The sequence below is a fragment of the Heloderma suspectum genome, chromosome 2, assembly GCF_057233095.1.
Source record: "Heloderma suspectum isolate Gila_16-S chromosome 2, 16-S_ref, whole genome shotgun sequence".
Classification (NCBI taxonomy): Eukaryota; Metazoa; Chordata; class Lepidosauria; order Squamata; family Helodermatidae; genus Heloderma; species Heloderma suspectum.
In genome coordinates this window covers 166,843,107-166,867,634 of record NC_139459.1, presented here as the reverse complement: position 1 = coordinate 166,867,634, position 24,528 = coordinate 166,843,107, and the positions used below count along the sequence as shown (strand labels likewise).

The window sequence follows — 24,528 nt, the reverse complement described above, 5'->3', positions numbered from 1 at the left end:
AGAGTAAGCAAAGAATCCTAGGCAAAGAACACAGCTGAATTTATTTCTTAAGAAAGAACTACAAAAGGTAGAAAACAGCTTTTGCACTCTAGACTACACACACGTACATCATCTGACCACAGGCACTGCCCATCTCATGGACCCAGGACACCTACAAAGCTCTTCAAACTCCACTTGAAGTCTATAGTGCAGCTAAAGCTGCTGTCGCCGCACAAAAGATTGACACAAAATATATATTTTATACAATATGTAGATTTTGCAATAAACATCTATATCACAGGTTTAAAACACTGGAAAAATTGAACAAATAAGGCCATGATGGTTGAAAAACCCAAAAATATCAAGTAATTTATCTTCACCAATCGCACAATATTTAGGTGGTTTATAGAACAAGAATTAGTAATTACATATAAAAGCACAGATATTTTTCTGTTTAAAACTAGAATATCTAATATTCAGTTACAAACCATAAGAGTGATTACTTTCTCTAGAGTAGGAAGTAACCAAACCTGTTTGCTTAATTACTAGCACAGAGGGAACAGAGGGTTGGTTTCTTTTTAAAACTGAGGGCTACTATGTTCTCAGCTAGCAAGTATTTCTTCAGTCTGGAGCATCCAGACAGTGTTGGATCTGCTAACAACTGTCCCTAGCTGCTCTGCAGCCAATTTGTGTGGCGGACAGAGAGAGTCCTGGTTCAGAGGAAAAGGATTTTGTTGTGGCGTAAGGCAGCAACTGAATAAAAAGGTAAGCTCATTCATGTTGTTGAGTCCTGCGTGATTGGAGGATCCAGCATTTTGCACAGTTCGTAGAGGGAACAGCTAGCTTACAGAAGCAAGGTTTTTTTTGCAAACAACTAGATCCATTTTCCTTACCAAAGTTAGGACTTTCCTAAAGCTAAAAGCCAATCTGCATACATTTCAGAGAGCAGGGACTGGGGGAATGCTGGATCAGAGAAGTCTATTTTTTGAACCTTGATTAGTGCCTGTCCCTTCTAGATCATTGGTTTATCCCTGTTGGGGTATGGAGTGCACATTTACTCACTGGTGGACATAACTTGCTTTGTGAAGTGCATGAGTATGTTCACTGTCCATGACAACAGAGTTAATGTACATTTTACGTTGCCCAGAAACAGCATATTATAGAAACAAAGCACATCATGCCTGAACGCTCACTGTTTTGCTGTGAATTTAGTGAAAATGGCAGAAGAGGCAGGTATGATCACTAAGGTGCTTCTCTGAGAGGATGAATGCTTGTGCAAGGTGGGAATTGGCTATGAAACCTCCAGCAAAGGAATAAAAATATCTCTTTGCCACCTGCATCTTGAAGATGCTGCCCACCCCACCTGCCGTAGTTCAAAACTAAGATGCTTTATGTGCAAAAATCTTCTTTCAAGGTAGCATTTTGCTACAGGAGCAAAGCAAAAGGGTTGGCTACCTGTGCGTTTTTCTCCAGTCAGTTCACTTCAAGGAGAAACTAGCTGGCTCACAGGCTGGGGTACACTCTTAAGGAGCCTTTCACTAAAGTAGGCTGACTCAGGTTGCACTTATAATAGAGACTACAAAGTGGGTAAGTTCTGGTTGAGTACATGCTCTGCTGCAGGAATAACAGCTGGCTTGGGGATTAGCGTCACTAGAAGGAGCAGGGTCAGAGAGCCAGTCTGATCCTGCCATTTGCAGCAGCTAAGCAAGCTGATGTGCTGGGTCAGATGGAGGTGCTGTGCTCTGAGCAATCACAGGGGCCAGAAGCAGCTGGGTGTTGCTAATAGCAGTTGCTTGCCTATTTGGCTGAGGCTGAGAATAAGATGGTACAGTGGTGTCTGGCATAATGGGTTTCTCTCATTGTGGTTTCTGCTATGACGAGGTGGGTCTAAACAAGAGGGGGCAGCTGTGGGCTATCTGCTTGCTTGCATGTAGCCTCAGTATTTCTTGCCCAGAGAACTTGGACAAACCAGAAATTAGCTATCAACTTGACAGGCTGATCAATCTCACTCAGCAGCATGCCTGTCTATGGAAGCTTAAGCCAAAATAGGCACATGAAGCATCCAGGAGCAAGGAGATGGGCTGCTAGAAACCCAGGGGCTACAGAGGTGGTCTAGAAGGTTTTAGTCTCTTCTCCCCTCCCCCTTGGTGTCCATTTATAACTCAATAAAGGCCCAGAGACATTTCCTTAAGCTGCCCTGGCTGCAGGAGTTCTGTAGGGGACAGAGAGCAATAATATCACTGATTTGGATTCAAGCAGTAGGGGATGCTACTGTTTGAATAAGTCTACCCTGAAAGCCAGCAGTGGGCAAGTGGTTTTCATATAGACAGATGTGTTTTTTTTTTTACTTCTACTTTCCAGAGCTGGCTAGGTCAATATCAACAGTAAGGAATGGCACCTGTAGTTCTAAGGGCCTAGGAGAACCCCGTTGTTGTAGCCTATGAGCCCAGCCCAGTCCTACTTACAACCATCACTGCTACTGCTTATGCCACCTCTGGAAGGCGAAGGTTAGCATTTGCACTGCTAAGGCTCTGCACTGAATGCTGCTACCCAATTGCTTTCCAGTCTGGTTGCTTCCTCAGCATGTTACCAGTGCCATCAGGTGGGCTAAACACATTTCTATGCAACTAGTGTAGCTTAGTCCAAATCCTCTGGCCTGCTCTGCAATGTGGCTGCTAGTGTGAATGGAGGCTGGGATGGAAGTGCCCTCTGTTCCACAGTCACACTGATTGTAGTAGCTCTTGCAGCCAAGATTCCATCTTACTGCTGTGTAACAGGCAGTCATTGGACTCCAAGAAGGCCTAGTCCTGCCCACTGCTCCGATAGCCTTAATGAGACATCAGTGAGAGAAATGCCTCTAAAGCCTCCTCCTCAGTCAGTGGCAGGGCAGGGTTCTCTCTCCCCTGCCCCATCACCTGGAAAGGCCAAGTGTATTTTTAGTGCCACTGCCAGTAGCATACAAAGTAAGGCTTCGAGAACAAGTGGAACATGAACAGAGATGGTGCAGCTGAGCCATGTTTGAGGGAAGGCAGTACAAGCAGTGCTTCTGTTCTACACACCAAAGAAGGAGCCCAGCACTGCAGGCTTTTCTGAGTCAGCAACAAAGAAGAGCATGGAAGATGATCTCGGATGGCTAGGGTGTGACAGCACTTGGTCTCAGCTGTGACGGAAGCCCAAGGCAAACAAAGGAAACTAACTCGAAGGTGCTGGTAGTGTATCTCAACCCACTCACAGGGCCTGTCTTGCAGAAATGAAATGGATCAGTTAGCCTGGCTTTGTATGAACAGCAAGTGGGATTTCCTGACCTGTCTCAAGGTAAAGTCTAAAATCTGCCCGAGAGCCAGGCAGGAGCAGTGCCAACAGGCTCAAAAATTGCGTACAAAAAGGCTAATCAACAGGGACAATAAAGCTGCTGCTGGTCTCCATCCCCCAAAATGAACCAGAGGGAGCATGGAAACAGTAGAATCCAAAAGGCTTCGCAGTAGAAGTTCCATTGCATCTTATGAAAGAGGCATCTGTGAATGCAGACATGCTGATTCTGAGGCTGGTTCCATCTTTTTCTGCCTAGCAGTGACCTGGGATGAATTACCTAGGGAGCCAGTGCCCTGGACAATAGACCTCTAAGCTGCTAGAGAATCAGAATGAGCTCTGTAACAAATCTGGAACTGTCAGGCACAGTTTCCAGGTGCACCAACTGCAGACCTTGATGCTGCAGGCTCAGAGCTCCTGTTCTTCCTGTTGGCTTCACAACTGCCTGCAGACTCCTGGCTCTTCAAGCTCAGATCCTGCTGGCCTACAAAGGCAAGCACAGCAGATGGCACATGCCTGCACATGCACATGGTCATTAGGCACACATCTGTAGCAAACAAGAACTGCCTTATTCCAAATTACCATATCACACACACCCCTTAGCTCAAGGCAGCCCAACCGTCCAATGCCACCCACCACGCTGTGAAAGCCCACAGCTTGGTTCAGATGTTGCCACAGAAAGCAGTACAGAGTAACCCACATTCTGTACTGTAGCTATGGGATGAGTACAACACAAGACCTTACTCCCAAGCTGGCATAACTCTTGTTGATGGGCACTGTCCTAAACCCAACACTTCTTGAAACCTAAATCCTGTGCCCAACAGCCTTCTGAAGTGCAAAACTAAGGCAGATACCCTCCCAGGCAGAGACAAGGGCAGCTTCCCACAATATAGCAACATTCAAGCTGATCCAAGCAGGTGGCTAGAGTCACTCACCAGCAGCTGTCTCCGTGGCTCATCTGGACACCCACATAAAGTAGCTCAGGCTTGCCTGGTCCCGAGCATATCCTAGTCCTTGCCAAGAGGCAGGAAAGGCCAGGCCCGAGGTGAGCCCGGACACATTTTACTATTTAAAAACATGGACTTAATCCATCCCCACCAGTGTGACTGGAGAACCCGGGGGCTGGGAACCATGTTTGGGCACGCACACACTCACCCCCTCCAAGTGACAATGAAAAGCAGCCATGGATGAAGGGTGTTGGGCACAAGTTCTAAGCCCACTTCTGACCACCCCTGTTAATCAGGGAGGCAGCTGGGGAGAGGCAGAAACCAGCCCAAGCAGCAGCAGCAAGACCAGCACCCCCTCAGTGCTGCCAAGGGCTGGGCAGGCCTTTAGGGTGAGTGCACCTAACTGGGGACTTGCCTGGGCTGCACTGGAGGGCAAGTGGGACAGGGGAAGCGTGAAATGAAAGCGCGTTGCATACCACTTGGAGACAGGGAACAGCTCATCTTTATCGCAGGGCAGCACAACGCAGCGCAAGACGCCCCCTGGCCTCCTGCTGGCCACTAAGCAGTCAGTCCCTCCTTTGACACTGTTTAACTGGAGGGCAGCGCTTGCACAAAGATGCCCCGCGCGTCTGTCCGTGCCAGCTTCGAGGGTGGCTCCATGGGCTCGGTTGTTAAGCTACTGGACTCATTGGAGCTGAGAGACAATTCCTGGGGCATCTCCTCATCACTCTCTTCTTCCTCTTCCTCTTCCTCATCTGATTTAAAAAGAGAGGCCGTTACAGCAATCCTGGGGCAAACCCAAGTACTGATACAGTGGAAGCTTCCACCTGCTTAAGTTTCCAATTGTTCCTTAGGGTTGCCTATTTCAAGCAACAATCGCAATGGTGAGTACCTCTCATGTCCAGCTGACTGTGAACAGCAGGGAGAGAAACGGGTAGGCTGCAACAGCTATTATGCAGCCTCCATGCTTAAGAGGCCCAAAGCCCCTCTGAATAGCAGATGCCAGGGACAAGCAACGGGGAAGGTCTATCTGCTTTATGCCCTGATCGCAAGATTCCCAGAGGCATCTGGAGGCCCTGTTGCAAACAGAAGGCTGAACATCAGTGCGAACTTGCAAATCCATTTGTACGCTCCGGCATTCACTGCTTTTGTCCTGGCTTACTAGCCAAAGAATGACAGGGAGGTGTGCTGTCCTTACGCAAGAGTAGACCCAATGAAATCAGTGGGACTTAGGAAAGTCAAGACTAACCTAAGTCTCACTGATTTAATGGGCTTACTCTAAGTATGACTAAGTCTCAATCCAAATATATGACACAATCTCTTATCTACAAACAAGTTTTACACAAAATTAATCAAAATCATCATCCTAATAAATTAATAAAAATAGTGTAAAATTACTTCTTCATATATTCATTTCTTAATAAAATTAGCAGAATAAAATAGCATAAATATATCTTGATTTCACACAAATAATTCATGTACAAATCATGGACTAACTAATCAAATAATTATGAACTAGTAAAACATGAACGAGTAGTTTCTGTATCAGAATTTGTTTGCCGGTATTAGATACAAGAATTCCACGCTTTCATAAATTTAGGATTCATTTGTCTGCATCATCTCTCAATCTGTCACACTAATTTTTAATAACTGCACTAGTTGCCAGACTTCATTAATCCATGTGTTTTCTCTATTTTTAGCAAAGATCAGTTTTGCTGCTTTTAATAAATTAGCTATCATTAGTTGATGTGTTCTAAATACCTGCAACTGAAAATTTTATAGTAGTATCATTTTGGGATCAAGAGTCAAGTTATATCAGGTTATTCTAGTTCTATCCCCTGACATGTCTCCAAAAAGCTTGAATCTTTGAGCATAATTACTACAGCTGATTGCAGCTCACATTTCCAACATACACAATTTTCTTTCTAAAAATTTTGCTTATTCTTAGAGGTGTCAAATGCCAACAACAAATCAACTTATAATAGTTCTCTTTTAAAGTAACACAAATTGAATTAGTCATCCCTCTTGTAGATATTAATTTCTACTTTCCTTCACTAATGGTTTTAATTCCCATTTTACAGAAAGAAAATGGAAGCAGGGAGAATGCAACTGCGCCATGGCCACTCTCTGAGTTCACAGCTGTACTGAGTTTCCACAGTGGGTCTCCCGGGGTGCAGCAGGTCCTTGATTTCATTCTGTGTTCTGACCCTCAGATGAACAGTGGAGGGGACCAATCCAGCACTGTAAGGCTGGGATCTTCAACATGGTGCCTGTAGGCACCAGTGGCAGTCATTTTGTGAGAGTGCCAACAACATGCTCTCAAAATTCCAAATGTGTGAAAGGGTATGATTCTGGTAGTGATCACAAATTCAGGGGCTCAAAATGTGCTCAGAGACACCTGGGTACGTAATTCTTAGCATATGTCTGCCCACCTCAGCCACTATTTTGCCTCTGGCTTTGGCTGGTAGACCTCAAGGTTCTACTAAAAAAAAAAGAAAAATAGATCCCACAAGTCTGAAGCCTGCCCATCTTTGGCCTAGGCAGCAGACATGCCTTAAAGTTGGAAGATCTGGGCTCAAATCCTGGTGCAGCACTCAACTAAGTGAGTAGCCTCAAAGTAAGCCCCCCTACATTAGTTTCTTCTTCACACTAGTAAAATGGGAACAACAATATAATCTCACACATTTATATGTGGGGGAGTAATGATCACAGAGTTCTCTTAACATCTACTGCTGACAAAGTCCTGAATAAGTGACTGGCCTCCCAAGGGGCCAGACAGTACCTTTATCCGGGTCCAAAGGGTTCAAGGAGCTCGCCAGGTTTGCAAACTGAAAAAGAAAAAAAGAAACATAAGCAAAGATGTTCTTTACTTTGCAAATGGCCCTGCCTGCAACTGAACTCTACCCAAGAGAGACCCCACACTGCAACTTTATTCGGGTGGACATGGCTATTTTTCCCAGGCAGAGGCCCAGATGTGGAGTAGGGGGTGGAGCAGGCAAGGGGTTCTCCTCTCCAGAATGCAGCAATCCACACTCTTCACACCCTAAGAATTCAGGAGGAAGGGGGCCTCCCTCTTTGAATTATGACGACTTCTTGGCCTCTGCAAAATGAGTGTAGGCAGTCCCACCACAGCCAGCCCACCCATAAAGCAGGGTGAAGTGCCCGCATGAGGCAGAGGAGCTGGAAGAGTGGAGAATTGCGCTGCTCCCCCAGCCCAGCCCCAGAGTGGAGAGCCCACTGCCACCTCCAGCAGGTGCCCTAGAGAGCCCTGCCAGCTACTTTCCTGCTGTGGCATTTGCTGCAGTGCGACAGTGGCGATCAGGGCTGTTTGGAGGAGCTGCCAGCCCTCTGTTGCTGTGGGGCTCTGGGGCTCTCATGAGATCTCGGCACATGGTCAACATCTTGTGATATCTCAGCCATGTGCTGAGATCTCTCGAGAGCCCGGAGCCACCGCGATCTCAACCCTCCCTCCTGTCAAGGGCTCCTTGGAGGGCTCTCAGTCTAATCCAGTAGCCAAGTCCAGACACAGACAAAGGGATTCTTTTCAAAGCTTTATTCTTCTTTTACAACTTAACAGCTCTACAGGTAGCAACTAGATCTGAGCAGCAGCATCCCTATGCCCTAAGTTAGAACAGTTGGTCCCCATTTGAAGGGCAATTACTGGCAGACCCCTGAATATAAGGACTAGGGAGAATCCCTCCCCTTTTCCCTTGGATCCTCTGGGCGCAACCGTTCGAGCGCGAACCATTTGGCACCGCTCTCTGCATCTGCGCCGCGCATCCCCCCCAGTCTGCTATCTGTGCTGAGTCACTCCCTGGACTGCTTTCTAAACTAGGAATGTGGGTGGGAGGAAATCTCTGTCAGCTGTTGGTCCTGGGAAAAAAGGAGCGCGCTCCTCTCCCGAAGGAGCGACTGCTCTTCCTCAGCATCAGAACTACTCTGAGATTCTATGGGCTCAGTGTCCACCCTGACATCTCCTGCCGCCAGCCCTAGCCCGGAGAGCCCACCGCCTTTCCTTTGTTGCCGCGTGGGGGTTCTCCCAACTGGGGCTGGCGGCAGCAGGGAAGGACAGAGGGTTGCACTGTAGCAGTGGCAAGGAAGGGGGGTTGCACGGCGGCAGCACAAGTTCTTCTGCTTCAGGCGGCAAGAGAGCTCTTGCCGAGCCGGAGTCCAACCAACTAATAGAAAGTCAGATTGCTTACCTGTAACTGGAGATCTTTGAGTAGTCAAAGATCCTGTACATTCACACATAGGAGCTCTGCACCTGTGCAGAGCCTCGATTCACGAAACGTCTTTAGCCGAGGAATTTTGGCAGGAACCCATCCTGCACCATCCCACTGTGCATACTCCAGGGGGTTCCTGCTCCATCCCTCAGTTCCCAGGAGACCGCCAATTGTGGCCCCCTTAAGTCCAAGGAACCCTGGTACCAACACCAAACATGACATTGACACCAAAGTGGGGATGGTGGGTGGGTTGTGCGAATGCACAGATGGCCACTCAAAGAACTCCAGTTACAGGTTAGCAACCTGACTTTCTTCTTTGTGGACTCTGTGCATTACACATATGGGTGAATAACAAGCTTACGTACCAGGACATGGGTTGGTGTCCTCATCGAAGAACATCAGACAACACCATCCAGCAAAATGAGCAGCCTCTCCTGGCTTGAACGTCGAGGCGATAATGCTTGACAAAGGTGGAAGGGATTGACCAAGTTGAAGCCCGACAGACATCTGGAATCGGTACCCCTCTTTCAAATGCCACCGATGTCGCTACCACTCTGGTTGAGTGCACTGTCACCGAACCAGACAATTCCAAACCCGCAGTTCATACAACAGCTTAATAGCTTGGACTACCCAAGACTCCAGGCGATGGGAGGAGATGGGGAGTCCCTTCTTTGATCCCCCCATAACAGACAAACACTGAGATCAACAAAATGACTCCGTCCTAGCTTTATAGAACACCAAAGCCCTGTGAACATCTAATGTGTGCATCATCTGTTCAATTGCTGTTGAGGGCGAGACGAAAAAGGCAGGACGAACTATAGCTTGACCCAAATGAAAACTTGAAACCACCTTAAGCAGGAAAGCAATATCAGGACGAAGTACTACTTTGTCCCTATGAAAGCCTAAGTAGGGATCGTCCACTCGAAGGGCACATAATTCTCCAGAGCATCGGGCTGAAGTAATGGCTACTAAAAACACTACTTTCAGTGAGAGAAAATGATAATCTGTTGCAGCAAGTGGCTCAAATGGTTTTTGGTAAGCGCATGCAGTACTACAGACACGCTCCATGCCAGCACCGGAGGTTTCAGAGGAGGAGCAAGATTTCTAACTCCCCTCACAAACTGACGCATCAGAGGATGTGAGGAAACTGTGAAGATATTGTTAGCAAGACGGGAAGCCAAAATGGCTGCTATCTAAACTCTAAGAAGAACTTTTAAGTTCTTGCTCATGGAACAAGAAAAAAACCTTCAGAATATCCTATACAGTACAATGGACAGGATTGAAGTCATTGTCCCGAGCAAAAAGAGTAAAACATACCCACTTCCTCACAAAAGATTTTCTGGTACCAGGTTTTCTAGCTGCCTCAAGAACAGACTGAATAAGCTTACCTGTTTCACTTCAATCACCCGCCAGATCCTCCACACTGTGAGACATAGGGTAAGTAGGTCTGGATGTCTCACTTTGCCTCTGTCCCTGGACAACAAGGCTGGTGTTGGCAGGAGCTGAAGATAATCCCCTCTGGACCGATGGAGGAGCTTGGCAAACCAATGCTGCCTGGGCCACCATGGTGCGATCAAGTTGCCCTCCGCTTCGTCTTTCTCCATCTTCGTGACCACTTGGGTGAGAAGGGGAAATGGTGGAAACACATAGAGGAAACATCCCCTCCAATTCCAGGCAAAGGCATCTCTGAGAGACCTTGCACCTCTGCCTGCTTGCCTGCAGAAATTGCAGCACACTGCATTCTCCTCTGACGCAAAGAGATAAAAAGAGGAGTGACCCCATCAACGGAAGAAATAGTTGTGCACTCTCGGATCTTGCTCCCGTTCGTGGGAGACTGGAAAGGAGTGAGTCAAATGATGGGTCCGGGAGTTGTCTTCGCCTGTAATATGAATTGCAATAAAGTTGATGTCCCACCACTCGAAGATCTGTATCGTTAGCTGAATTAATGCCATCGAATGAGTCCCCCCTTGCTTGTTGAGGTGGAACACCACTGTTGTGTTGTCAGAAGCGATCTGGATGAGATGACCATGAAGGACCATTTCGAAAGCTTTCAAGGCCTTGTTGACAGCAAGAAGCTCTAGGCCACTGATGTGACTGTTCGCCTCTGCCTTCAACTATAGTCCCTGTACCTTCAGGTACCTGCAGAGAGCTCCCCAACCTAGCACTGACACATCCTTCATGACCGTCAACATTTGGGTGGGAAGCTGGAAAGGCAAGCATTGTAAGAGATTCGACAACACCGTCCACCACTGAAGCGAAGCCTTGACAGCAGAAAGGAGCTGTAGCCTGACTCTTCGAGAATCTTGCCCCAGGTCGAATGCCCTGATGAACCAGTTTCGCAATGTTCTCATGCGAAGATGGGCATACGGGCCCACCACAGTTGTAGCCGCCATCAGCCCAAGTAGTTTCTGTACCATGTAGGCTCGTACAGTATGGCATGCTAGAACATCTGTCGCAAGCTGGACTAACACTCATGCTTGATCTCGAGGAAGGAAAGCCCAGTCTTCCAGGGAATCCATGGAGGCTCCAAAGAACTGGATAATTTGGGATGACACCAAAAATGATTTCTCTGCATTCACACACAACGTGAGGGAACAAATCCAACGTATGCAAGACGGTCTTTCACCAACGGTCCTTCGACTGAGCAACTAGGAGCCAATTGTCAACGTAAGGATAAATCTGGACCCTTTGAAGCCTGAGATGGGCACATACCATAGCCATGCATTTCATGAAGACCTGTGGAGCTGTAGCGAGCCCAAAAGACAGCACCCTGTACTGGTAAATAAGACTGTCAACTGTGAGCCAGAGAAAATGGTGGCTGAACTTCTCTATTGCAACATGCCCATGGTCCATAGCTGAATTCCCAAATAAGGTAACCTTGGTCCCTTCAGATAGTTCTAGACAGGATATTACACGAGACATCTTGTCGACTAACATGCCCTGGAAATGGCAGCTAATGCAACAAAACCTGGTATTTATTAACTACCCAAAACCAACAGGCTAGCTGCCTCAGACTGAATTACATTTTTCAAAATTAATTTCATCTTTCACAGCAATCCCCCAAACAGTAGGGGATATTGAAAAGGTTGAATATCTCTTTTACAATTATAACTCAGCCCGTGCAGTTGTAACCTTTGCCCAAAGAAGGGTAGCGGTGGAAATATACAGTGCTAGAGATGTGCTGGTAAGGAAGGGCATAGGAATCAATAGGCATTTCCAAAACACCTGTCCCAGTATATCTTTGGGACCCTCGTGTATTAAGATCTTAAAGTTACCAAATACTATACACGTTGAACCACCAGTCAGTATTCTAGTGGAGCTGACCCCAGATGTGAAATTCAAAGCTGCATCCCCAGACCATCTACCCAAGAACACCCTAACTAAGGGAAAACAGCAAAGCACCACTAGCTTGGGGACCTCTACAAATGGTAGAGATTTACAACAAGAATATTTTCTTCCAGAAGAGGCTGGATTAATAGAAAGTTTCTGTAACCTCCCTCGCTCAGCTCAGGAAGATATCCTGCTGAGATTCTCCTCTCTGAAAGAGATCCTGATGACCAAACTCCAGATGGATAATGTTTCCTCAGAAGTTCTAAATTCCCAGGATGGGGCAAAGGATTACTCCGACTCGTATAGACAGGCTGCCCTTTCGGTAGATCCTTCAACTGTTATTGGCTCTATGAAATATTCAAAAGCCATGGGGAGAAATCCTCCTACCCAATATTATGCTTACCCCCAGACAGAGAGAGGACTACAGGACCAAGTAAATCAGCAATCTTCAGCCAAGAACCAGAGCACCTATTCACAGCAAGGCATAGCTGCTGAAATGACTAAACCTCTATCCCGTAGTACGGTACAGGTGGAAGTGGAGGTCCACCCCTTTCCAATCAATTGTAGAACACCTGAAGAAGAAACCCAACAGGTAAGCAACATTCCCAAGCCTTGTCCCAAACATAGTGAGAGTGCTTGGCAAGAAATGAGATACCTCAACAAGGAAGAGTTGGGCATAAATAAGCCCCAGCTACCAACTTTTACAGAGCCCACTATGCCCCCCAAAACAATCAAATGTGATCAGATCACAACATTTTTTTGACAAGATTGAATCCCTCCACTCAAGTAAAGGTGAAGATAGAAGTCTCAGTATTCCATTATTTGAGGACAAACTGACCTGCACTCCATTTCTCATGAACCCATTTATTTCATCATTAGACTGTAAAAAAGTAACGGACCCCTGGTTTCCCAGTTGACAAATCCCAGCAAATCGAGATTTGTTGAAACATATGGGTTTTTCTTTCTTAGTATGGAATACTGTAGGCTGGAACACACAAAGACAGGATAAAGAATTCCTAAAATTACTTCAGGAACGTGATATAATCTGCATCCAGGAGACGTGGATAACGGACATAGAACCAAACAAGATCTATCTAGAAGATTATTCATCTAGAACTCTCCCTGCAAAAAAGCTTTCTTCCAAGGGCCATCCAGCTGGTGGCCTTGCCACCTTAATTAACCAAAAGTGGAAGCTTCACATTGAGCAGATCGAAGTGGAAGCTGCCCCATCCCTCCTGACAGTAAGGGTGTGGTCAGGGAATAGTTTTTCCCTAATCATAATTAACGTCTATATCCCACCCCATAGTACAAAAGCCCCTTTTAACACGCAGTGGACTGAATTGGATATGGCCCTTGATTACGTAGAAAATGAATTCCCATTCGCTATTATTATAGCAGTAGGAGATTTTAATGCTAGAATTGGAGGAAACAAAAATAAGTTAGCAGGCCACCTGAATATTGATGAAGAAGAATTGTTAGCTGTCTTTCCACAGAACTTGAGAGACAAGACTCGATATAGAGGGTTACAACTTTTTGGAGTTTCTGTTTAAAAGGAACTATTCAATCTTGAATGGCTCCTATCCAAAAGATACCCCAGGAAACTTTACCTGTTTATCAATAAGGGGGCAAAGCATAATTAATTATGCCTGTGCTCCTCTGAATAAGATTAAAAACTTCATTAATTCTGAGGTCATGCCTACGGGCCATTGTGACCACCAGCCTCTAAGGTTCGAGTTCTTTAGAGAAGATGGAAGCCTCCAGATTTTTGCCTGTGAAGAGTTCCAGGCCAGTGTCGATCTACTTGGTCAAAGGAGGGTTAAATGGAATAACATTACAATGGATATAATAAATCGTACCCTCCTATCGGAACAGATGTTATCCCTTCATAATAATATACTACAATTAGATGTTACCTCAGCAAACATTGTACCTCTGTATCAACATATAATGAGTATTCTAAAGCCTAATTTGATCAGAGGCAAATGTAGAGCTTTCTGCAACCAATACCAAGAAAGCTGGTTTGACCTGGATTGCAGAAAGGCTTGATCAGCAGTAAGAAGCTATGCTAGGAAAATAGTCTAACCATTCCCCTAAAATAATTGAGACACTTGTGAATAAGAAAAAAGAATACCGGGAATTAATCAGAAATAAGAAAATGACATTTCAAAGACATCTCTGGCATAGCTTGGATACTGCTTTGAAGACAAAAGATATGTCAGCCTTTTGGAAGATCGTAAACAACAGCTTAAATGGTGATATAGCAAATGTAGATCCACAGATATCAAAGACAAATTGGGAGGAACACTTCAGTGTTTTATTTAATGCCGATAGCCCACAATTACATCTGCCTTTATGCTCCATCCTTGGCACTACAGATCCATGGCCCCCCGTATCCCATAAAGAGAAAGAGTTACTAATTAATATAATGCTAGCTAAAAAAGCCCCAGGAGAAGACTATGTTCCAGCAGAGATAATCAAACATAACATCAAGTGGTGGCTGCCTATTTTGGCCAAATTGTTCGATCATATAAACCTACTTGGGGAATTCCCAAAGGGTTGGAATACTTCTATTGTAATTCTGATCTTCAAAAAAGGAGACCATAATCTCCCTTCAAATTATAGGCCAATTAGTCTTATTGATACTGCAGCCAAATTATATGCTAGACACCTGCTGAACAAACTGGAGGATTGGGCCTTCAAAAATAACATCCTTATAGAAGAACAAGCTGGTTTTCAAGCGGGTTATTCAACAATGGATCATTGTTTTGTACTAGACCACCTGGTTAATAAGTACAAAAATCTAAAAAAATCTAAATTGTATGTGGCATTTGTTGATTTCAAAGCAGCTTTTGACTCAATTAATAGGAACAGGTTATGGGCAAAACTGGCAGACTTAAATTTAGATCGACGGCTCTTGATTCTATTACAACTGTTGCATGAAAACTCAAACATTCAGGTGAGATTTTCTACTGCTGGACACATGACAGATAATATCGCAGTATCTCGAGGAGTTAAACAGGGGTGTGTCCTGGCCCCTCTTCTCTTCAATCTATTCGTAAATGATAGAGCTTTTGATTTGACTGGTGATTTCTATTTCCCAGTAAAATTAGAAGAAAGGAAATTGTCCTTTCTTCTTTATGCTGATGATCTGATTCTCATTTCATATACCCAGATAGGTTTAAGGAGATTACTATCAGCATTGGCTGAATATTCCCATAAAAACCTACTATCTATAAATTATGGGAAAACCAACGTCATGGTCTTTGGACATAGATCCCCATTACACAAATGGAGAATAAACACCCACCCTATTGAGCAAGTATCCTCGTATCGCTATCTGGGTGTTCTTTTTTCAGCTTCAGGAGGCTGGGACGCTCATTTCAAATCCTTGAAATTAAAGAAAAACCAACAACTAAATGGTTTACTGAAGTTTTGGCATACAAGGGGAGGTTACCAAATCCACCCAATGTTAATTTCGTTGAAATCAAAACTTATCTCTCAGTTTGTATATGGAGGAGAGTTATGGGCTTTGAAGTCTTCCTATTATATGGAAATGCTTCAAAACAAATTGCTGAGAACAATTCTAAGTTTGACAAGGTGTATCCCTGCTTCATTTTTACGTTCAGAAACTGGTGTAATACCAGTTAAATCTATCATGGTCATCAGGGCCTTTAATTATTGGCTCAAGATTTTTTTCTCTCCTTCAACTAGATTTCCTAAACTGTGCCTTTTAGAACAAATGAGAGTTAGCCCATCAAACACATTATCCTGGTTTCAGACATTAATTTCTTACATTCATTATTATGTTTTTTCCTTTAAATATTTTACCACTTTGAATGTTGCCCATAGCAAAGAGGTTTTTAAGGAGAAGGTTTACAGTGTTTCTATCCAAACGGATCTCTGTTCACTGTCTAGTAATAAGATGGCTTGCAAAAACCAAGCTTAAATTTGAATGTGAACACTATCTGATTTTAATTACAAACCCTCATCTTAGATCCGCTCTCACACGATTGAAGATGGAGCAAATAAAAACAGCAGTTTTAGAAGGGCATTTTAACAAGACTCCCTATGCCTCGAGACTCTGCCCCTGCCGTAGTGGCAAAGTGGAAGATCTGCCTCATTACTTATTCTACTGCCCTATTTATTCCCGAATTCGTTCTAAATATTTGCATCATTTTCTTCCAAAAAAAGTCTAGCTGGTCCGATTTACACAGAATACACTATATGTTTACTTCCAAAAGTAAGACAGTCTTATTGGCATTGGCCAATTTTGCTCTCACAGCCCAATCGCATAGAGCTAATTTTATGACCTTGCAGGAAATTAAAAATATGATTTGTGTGATTTCTTTTATGTATGTTTTATCTTTATTATTTTGCTTGTTGTAACCTCTGGTTGAAACAATAAAAGCTTTGATTGATTGATATTGCAACATGGAAATATGTATCCTTCAGATCAATGGTTGCAAACCAATCTCCTCTGCAGCAAGAGTAGAATCGAAGTCAATGTAGTCATTCTGAAATTTTTGGGTGGAATGAACACATTGACTCCTCTGAGATCCAGAATCAGGCAAAGCCCACCGTCCTTTCGGGGTACCACAAAATAACAGGAATAAAACCCAGTTGAGCCTGCGACAGTCCCATTTTCCATGCCATGGTCTTCACCTTCTGGATAGTATCCATGGCTTCATCAGCCTTAGAGTTAAATAAACCTTCACCGTCGAACGGAAGGTCTTCAATTCGGTGCGCGCCTCCTGTGTGAGGCCTGCTGGTCTCAACCACATGTGCCGTCGGAGCGCTATAGCTCCCACCATCGCCTGGGCATCACAACTGACTTGTTGCCAAGCAGAGTTAATTTGTTGCCTCGCTAGCTTAGTCGCCTCTGACTGAAATACATGCACCAACTCACGCTGATTGTCTGGAAGGTAGTCACACAGGGAGCTAACCTCCCTGCTATGGCTGCTTGGTAATTTGTGACCCATAAACCAAGAGAAGCAGAAGAGTATATACGCCTGCCCATTACATCCAATCACCTACCCTCCTTGTCTACTAGAGAAGTCTGAACCCAATTAGATCTTCCTGGCCATGACCCCACAATAACCGAGCTAGGTGGAGGATGAGTAAACAGAAATCTCACATCCTTCTCCTGAATCCTATACATGGTCTCCAGCCTTTCAGAAGTGAGAGTCATGGAGGACAGTGCCTTCCAGGAAAGTTGCACAGTCTGGAGTAAGGTCGACAGAAAGGGAATAGCCACCGGAGCACTAGAGTTGGTATGAAGAATATCAAATACCGGAAGTTTAGCTCTCTCCACTGGTTGTCGAGTCTCAAGGTTGAGTGACTGAGACTTGTTCCCAAAAATGTCCCATGTCCTCCAGAGGTGAGGATGGATCTTGAGAGCATACCACCCCATCAGGCGACGAAGAGTCAGATTGGTAGTCCTCCCCTGGGGAAGAAGAAGAGTCTCCAAACCTCTATCTCGTCATGTTTAGAAGACTCTGCTTGAGGGAGCAGAGAAGATACTCTGTGCTCATCAACTTTTTGTGTCTCAGATGTCTTGCTAGAGAGACCGCCAGAGATCAGCCTGGAGTTGGCAGGGCATAACGGCTCATGGCTAGAGCCAGAGCTGACTGAGAAGGTGAAGTCGCTGCTTTCTTGACAATCTCCTTTGGAGGGGGCTTATCTGCTCCCTTAGCCATGGTTATTGGCCGATCTATCCCCGATGCCATAGATTTCTTAGGGACATCCACTGCCTTCAAAGCCTTCTCCCAAAGAATCACCTTGAGTCTGTCAGCACAGTTTTTCTCAGCCTGCTTGCTAAATGACATGCAATGGTGACAGGTCTCCATAATATGTCCTTCACCCAGACAGAGCAGGCACAGTGAGTGACCATCTGTGGGAGGCAGTTTACCCTAACCCCACAGTGAACACGCTTCCGAAAAGGGGCCTTAACGGCCATACGCCCTAAGACGACACATGATCAAACGATCGCCTATAACCAAGAACCAACAAAAATAAACCAAAAACGGATAACCGTAAAGGCAGAAAAACTAGAAGAGGAAGAATGAAGAGAAAGTAGGAAAAAAACACGGAAAATCCTCTCAGCACACAGTCACAAGACTAAGAAGTCCCTTCTGTCAAGTACTACCACAATAGCAAAGAACTGAGGGACTGAGCAGGAACCCGCTGGAATATGCGCAGTGGGATGGTGGGGAAGGGTTTCCCGCCAAAATTCCTCAGCTATAGAAGTTTCCCGAATCGAGGCTCCAACAGGTACAGAGCCCATATGTGTGATGCACAGCGACCCCGAAGAACATGGGTAGCGTCATGGGTAGGCATGGCTCATAGGTAGCGTCATGGGTAGGCATGGCTCATGGGTAGCGTCATGGGTAGGCATGGCTCATGGGTAGCGTCATGGATAGGCATGGCTCATGGGTAGGCATGGCTCATGTATTACTATGCTCTGGCTTTACTGAGGTGCATTACAGCAGCATCTGGAGTCCCAGCCCAGAAGGAACTACAACATCCAAACAGAGATACAGTCCCAGTCTTATGTAGCTGAGCAGTATAGCACATGCCAATGGTCCTAGATTTAATCCCTGCCATCTTAGACTGGGCTGGGGAAGACCCATGCCTCAGATTCTGCCAGAGAAGACCATGATGGGCTAAAGGGGTCAATATTCTGACACAGCAGTCATATATCCCAAAGCTCCCTGATGTCCACATGGGGCTGGGCACAGAGCTAGAGGCCCCCTCTTGATCCTGACTCCCAAACCAAGGATCTAGCTCTTTAAGCAGGGAGCCCCACAGGTTCTACAGCCTCAAGTCTAAAGGCCCCGAGACCTACCTCTCCCATGACAGCAATGGGAGTCTCGCCCTTGGCCTGGGCCACACGGTGCTCTATCAGGTAATACATATACTCATCGTAGAGGAGGCGAATGAGATGGAAGGAGCCAAAACTGGCCGCACTCCGCAGGGTCAGATCCCGAATCACCATGGAGCTAGGAAGAAAAGGAGCCCAAGGCAGGAGTTAGCATCCAGGCGGCACCACAATGGCTCATTAGTCATCCCATGTTACAGACAGGGCACAGAAGCTGAACAGCAGGGAGGAGTCTATGGCTGTGCTGGATAGTATCCAAGGACCAAGCCTGACACTCAGCTTCTCACCTTCCACTTACCTGTAGAAGGACCACTTGAGGAGGAAGAGTTTGGCAGCTTTGGGGAAGTTGGGGCTGCCATGGTAGGGCTTGAGGACCTGGCTGACGACACCGTCCAGCCACCCTGCCCACTGCTCCAGAGAGTTCTGCTGCTGCAGAGTCATCTTGAAGTCCTGCTCGAGGCGCTGCACCACGCGATCCTCGCACCGACATACCCACGAAGCCTGCTCCTAAGGAGCAGCAAGCAGAAGGAGAGGGGCACCTTCAGTGAGGTTGCTGCTGCTCCTCCGCTGGACAAGCCGTGGACCCATCAGAAGCTGCTTAAAGGAGCTTAAGAGACAGAGGAGCCAAAGCAAGCTGGCACTGTGGGATTGGAAAGGCCGCCAAAACATGATGAACAGCCAGGAAGGCAAGCTCTGTCCCCCTAACGACTGAGCCAAGGAGAAGATCCCGATGGCCCACAGAGCCCAGATTTCCCAGAGCATCTGCTGTTGGAGAGGGAGGGCCACCAACTGGTGGAAAGGGAGGAAGAGAAGGATTACTGGCGACCGTGGCAGCGGGAGCTATCCTAGATCAGCATGGTCCTAGCCAGATACTTGCACTGTCCTGTTGGTCCCCACTGGGCACCAGCTACCTTGAAGAACGTGTTCATAATTGTGAAGCAGCAGCCTTTATCACAGCACACTGTTGACGCCTGGAGCTATCTGCCACAAGATGTGGTGACGGCCACTAGCTCAGGGCACATCTAGGGGAATGTCTAGTTAGCTGAGGATGAATGTGCTTCTGGGACCCAGAGGGATGGGCAGGGGTGGGGTGGGGGAGAGGCAGTGGGATAATTTGGAGCAGAGAAGTGGCAGAGGGAAAAGGATTAAGCACCCGCTCCCCACACTTCTTATTGCACACATACACACCCTTCCTGAAGCTGCTTTTTGGAGCACGTTTCATGTGTACATGTAACATCTAATTCAACTTTCCCCAACCTGGTGCCCTCCAGATGTGTTAGACTACAACTCCCAGCATTCCTGGCCATTAGCCATACTGGAAAAGGCTGATGGGAGTTGAAGTCCAAAACATCTGGAGGGCACCAAGTTGGAGAATACCGCCTTAGACACATTCACTGAGCCATCTATCAACACCTATTAACCATCACAGCTAACCGAGCGAAGCTATGCTAAGAATGGAAGATCCCTCTGGGAACAAACAAAAGCATGGGAGGCTACTGCCTTTGTGCCCTGATCGTGAGCTCCCCAAGGCGTATGGCTGATCACTGTTTCAAGGAGACAGCCAGACTAGGTGGGCTCACAAAGCAGATCTTGGGTCTACTCTTACCTTGGCCACTCAAAGCTCCCTCCACCCCGCAACTCAAAGGCTCCAGGATCCAAATGGAAGAGGAAGAAAAAAGTAGGTAAGGCAGGCTCAGCGTTTAAACCCGGAGCAATTTAGAGCAGGCAGCACTCTGTGGTTGTTACCTGGACATTAGCAAAATCCACCCGGTTGAGGTCGCTCAGCATCTGATTGATTTGGGCTGTGTTCTGTAAGACGGCCCGAGCAGCCTGGGCAAGGTGGTTCAGGGAGGTGTACCGCCGCAGGGTCTGGGCAAAGGCACTTGCTGCCGCCACCTAAGAGACAAAATACAGAGGGCACAACTTCTTCTCCCAGAGTACACAGTTGTGGAGGGAACAAGGGGTTGAGAAGCTGGGAGATCACTCCAACACCAGCCTCAACAGGATGTGGGGGAAGGGCCGGTTCAGACCCCTAAGGAGAGGGAGAGCGGCTGACTAGTGGTCACTGAGGCAGACGGAGAAAACCTAGCTCAATGTCACTTGAAAGCTGTCTGTCAGTCTGCCCTGGCACAGATTCCAGGGAGTACCACCTCCAGGTAAAAGGTGTCCCCAACCAGTCGTGTCCGACTCTAGGGTGCGGTGCTCATCCCCGTTTCTAAGCCGAAGAGCCAGCGCTGTCCGAAGACGCTTCCATGGTCATGTGGCCAGCATGACTGAACACCGAGGTGCACGGAACGCTGTTACCCCCGCCGAGGCGGTACCTATTTATCTACTTGCAATTTCTTGCTTTCGAACTGCTAGGTTGGCAGAAGCTGGGACTGAAGACGGGAGCGCACTCCGTCATGCAGCACTCGGGTCTCGACCTGCTGACCTGCCAACCTTCTAGTCTGCAGTTCAGCATCTTAACCACTAAGCCACCGCGTCCCTGCCACCACCTCCAGAGCACCTCCTAATGTCAAGAAACTGTAGGCTAAGACCAACACTGATCCCAGCCTTGCTGCCCCCACAATTTCTCTTCCTTCGGCTCACCTTCACACGGACCATCTCTTCTGGAATATTCATCATGGCATTCGTCAGCCAGCTCTCCAAACTTTTTGCAAAATTTCGGATTGCTTGCGTCAAGGCACCTGGATCAGAATGGAAGTGCTCTAGAACAGCCAGTTCCAGTGTGGCTGGCCGTCTGCAGTATACAGGGGCAGGGAGTAAGTCCAAGAGTAACCCAACTCTCTGGGGATGGCTTCAATGCCTCCCATTCAGGCTAAAAGAGCCTCCCACCCCACCACCTACATGGTGCCATGTGGCCAACTGGCTGAGCCCCCTATGGGCAAGGCAGAAGAGCCAGACAGAGCCCTGCCAACAGCTGAAATATCCTGCTTTTGCCATTGGTGCTGGCAGTGGCCCCAGGTTTGTGATAGCCTATTCCTGGCCGCAAATATGAGCTGTGCAGTTTGGCCTTACTCGGAATGGGCCGGAGCACTTCTGGGATCAGGACCTCTACTAGCCCCTGGTACAGCAGGTTGTCACAGTCCTTTGTCCATTTGAGGACAGGCTCATACTTGGACAGTGTCACCAAGCAGCTCTTTGGGAGACGCTTCTCTGCTTCATCGTGGCTAAAGACAAAACACATATGGCAGATTAGAGAGCACCACCACAAACCACAATGCAGATTCTCAAGACCCAGCAGCTGTGCCAATGTCCCTTCCACAGGGGCAGTCAATGGCTTTTGGTTACTCAGAGGTTTAAGAGCCTGCACAGCTACAATGGAAGTAACATGGTAGGCTGTGAATGTGAGAGAACCTATTTCGCTTCCTGTGCAAGGTTAACGTTTCCTCTGCCACACCAACAGTCCTTCCACAATGGAATCTGCCAAGGTTTTGGGCACCAGGTTATGGGAGATTCACTAAGACACCATGAGATGGGATGGCAGGAAATTTTTTTTGTAATTTCTTACACTCCCTCCTGCCACCACTCTATGATCTCTAAATTCAGCCTTCATACACCAAGGTGGCTGTGCCAACCCATATCTGTGCACAGCCTAAATCAACAGCCTCATTTTGAGACAGATCTTGGGAGGCAAATTCCGTAGCAAAGGAACTCACAGACGATAATCAGGGGCTGCTGGCAAAGGGGGGGGGGAGCAGGGAATGTGTGGAGAGGCTGGCACTGGAGCAGAGCATCAGTCTAAATCAAAATTGTGCATCAGCACTGGCCAATCTGTCCTCAAGTGTGACAAAAGCCAAGTCCAAAGGATGAGACAAGGCCGTTCTAGTCTGCATTATGGTACATATGCAGCACCTCCCACCATCCCCTCCCAGTTTTCACTCAGGACAGCTGAGTGAAACTGCCCTCGCCTCAATAGTCAGAGGCAGTTTTAAGCCAAAAGCAAATCCTGTCTGCTCTGCAGAAGTCACCTGCAGATGCCCAGCCATGACAGCCTCACAGTCATACTCACATTACGATAGGGGTGGTTTCGCTGGGCTGGTTCAAGTTGTACCGCCAAAAGGTCTTCCAGAGTGTCTCCACCAGTGTGAACTGCAGGTTTACCATCACATCAACAATGGCCTGAGGAGGAGGAAGAGGAGAAGTAGCTCCTTGCGATCTAATTACAGGGGCACCAGCAGGATCCTCCCTACTAAATTATAGCTCCATCAACTAGATTACAGGCTGCTTATAACAAATCAATCCAGCTGTCTGGTGTATTTTTTTAATCATTCAGAGCATTCAGTTTCTGAAATCAAGGTCATGATATTCAAGAAAAAGATTTCAGACAGTAGATAAGAGGATGGGGCTGCTCAACTAGAATTCAAAGACAGATATAACACAAACTCTTTCGGCTGGAAACAAGACCTTGGTTGGTCAACTTCAATTATTCCAGCTGTGTCACACGAATTCAGCACCTGCCTGCAAGGGCTGAATGTGCTTAGACACAACTACACCTAAGGTAGGGGTGGACACTTGTGACCCTCCAGATGTTTTGGCCTACAACTCCCATCAGCCTTAGCCAGCATAGCCAAGGGCGAAGAATGATGGAGTTGTAGGGCGAAACATCTGGAGGGCCACAAGCTGTCCACCCCGACCTATGGGCTTGCTGTTCTCTAGTGCGGGGGTCCCCAACCTTTCTGGGCCTGTGGTCACATTCAGGAGGATGAGAAACTGCAGTGGGCACCACCACAAAATTACTCCCATGGAGGATGTGGCTAGTGACCTAGTGACTGCCGTAGGCGCCCGGCTGGTCAAAAAAAGTGGGAAGGAGAGAAATAGTGAAGCTAGAGGCTGGGAAGGAAATAACAAGACAAAGGTGTAGAGGGGAGAGAAAGAGCGAGGCTAGAGGCCAGGAGTGGGAGAAACAGCAAGGTAAAGAGGTATGAGGTAGTGAAATAGTGAGGCTAGAGGCTGGGCCTGGAGAGAAACAGCTAGATAAAGGATGAGTGGGAGAGAAAGAGCAAGGCTAGGGGCAAGAAAGGGAGAGAAAGAATGTGGCTAGGGACAGTGAAGGGAGAGATATAGTGAGGAAATGGGTTGGGTGGAGAGAAATAGCAAGGCTAGAGGCTGGGAGTGGGAAAAGAGAGAGAGAGAGGGAGAAGGGGAAATGTCTGTGTGAAGGAAGAAGAGAAGGAAGCAACTCTTTCCTTCTCTTCCTGCCTGCTGAACAGCTGATCAGTGGCAGGTTCAGGATCAGGAAGGAAAACCTGACACCCTAATGTTTTTCAATGTTATTAAAAATAAAATTTTGAAGGGAGGAGGGAGTGTAGAGCTTCATGGGGGCCATTGGAGGTCCTGGGGAGTGCCACGTTGAGGACCCCTGCCCTAGTAACTGAACCTCATTAACTTCAATTGTTTACACATGTGTAGTATCTCTGCTTTCAGTACTTGTTTAGGAATATTTTAATATCAAAACAGATTTTTCTCACTCTCCCATTGTGTATGTGTATGTGCGTGTGTATGTATATGTGTGTGTGTGTATGTATATGTGTATGTACGTATGTACACACACACACACACACACACACACACACACACACTCTCCTATTCACTGTCCACTTCACACATATGGGCTCTAGCCTATGAAAGCTCATGGTGCTGGAGCCCATATTTAGTCTTGAATAAATATATGCAAATGCCAAGATGCTTCTGAATTCTCACCAGTGACGTTTACAAAAGGAGCTTGGAAGATGGCAGAGTGCTGCAGCAGTGTCACTGACCCTGCATTTTTTTTAACTGAAGAGCAATACAGGAATCTTTTGAATAAAATAAACCAATGAGGGAAAGCATTCAGGGAAGGAGATCCAAAAAGGCTGAGTTA

The 24,528-nt window shown here is 46.7% G+C and overlaps 1 protein-coding gene across 10 annotated transcripts in view; it reads right to left on the bottom strand.

Annotated features, from left to right (window-relative positions):
• Positions 1-851: 851 nt before the first annotated feature.
• The window catches only part of RFX1 (regulatory factor X1), an 82,324-nt gene continuing 58,647 nt past the window's right edge, over positions 852-24,528 (bottom strand). For 6 of the 10 annotated variants that reach the window (XM_084835844.1, XM_084835838.1, XM_084835842.1 and 3 more), the window contains 8 exons: positions 22,678-22,787; positions 21,684-21,835; positions 21,255-21,352; positions 20,412-20,561; positions 18,964-19,172; positions 18,633-18,786; positions 7,018-7,063; positions 852-4,990 (listed from right to left, as the gene is read on the bottom strand). In XM_084835844.1, coding sequence (XP_084691970.1) covers positions 4,824-4,990; positions 7,018-7,063; positions 18,633-18,786; positions 18,964-19,172; positions 20,412-20,561; positions 21,255-21,352; positions 21,684-21,835; positions 22,678-22,787 — 1,086 coding nt within the window. In that variant the 3' untranslated portion in view covers positions 852-4,823. Of the gene's footprint in view, positions 4,991-7,001; positions 7,064-8,745; positions 8,919-18,632; positions 18,787-18,963; positions 19,173-20,411; positions 20,562-21,254; positions 21,353-21,683; positions 21,836-22,677; positions 22,788-24,528 lie in introns of those variants that run through there. The other 4 variants (XR_014787997.1, XR_014787998.1, XM_084835841.1 and 1 more) reach the window with 4 other exon arrangements.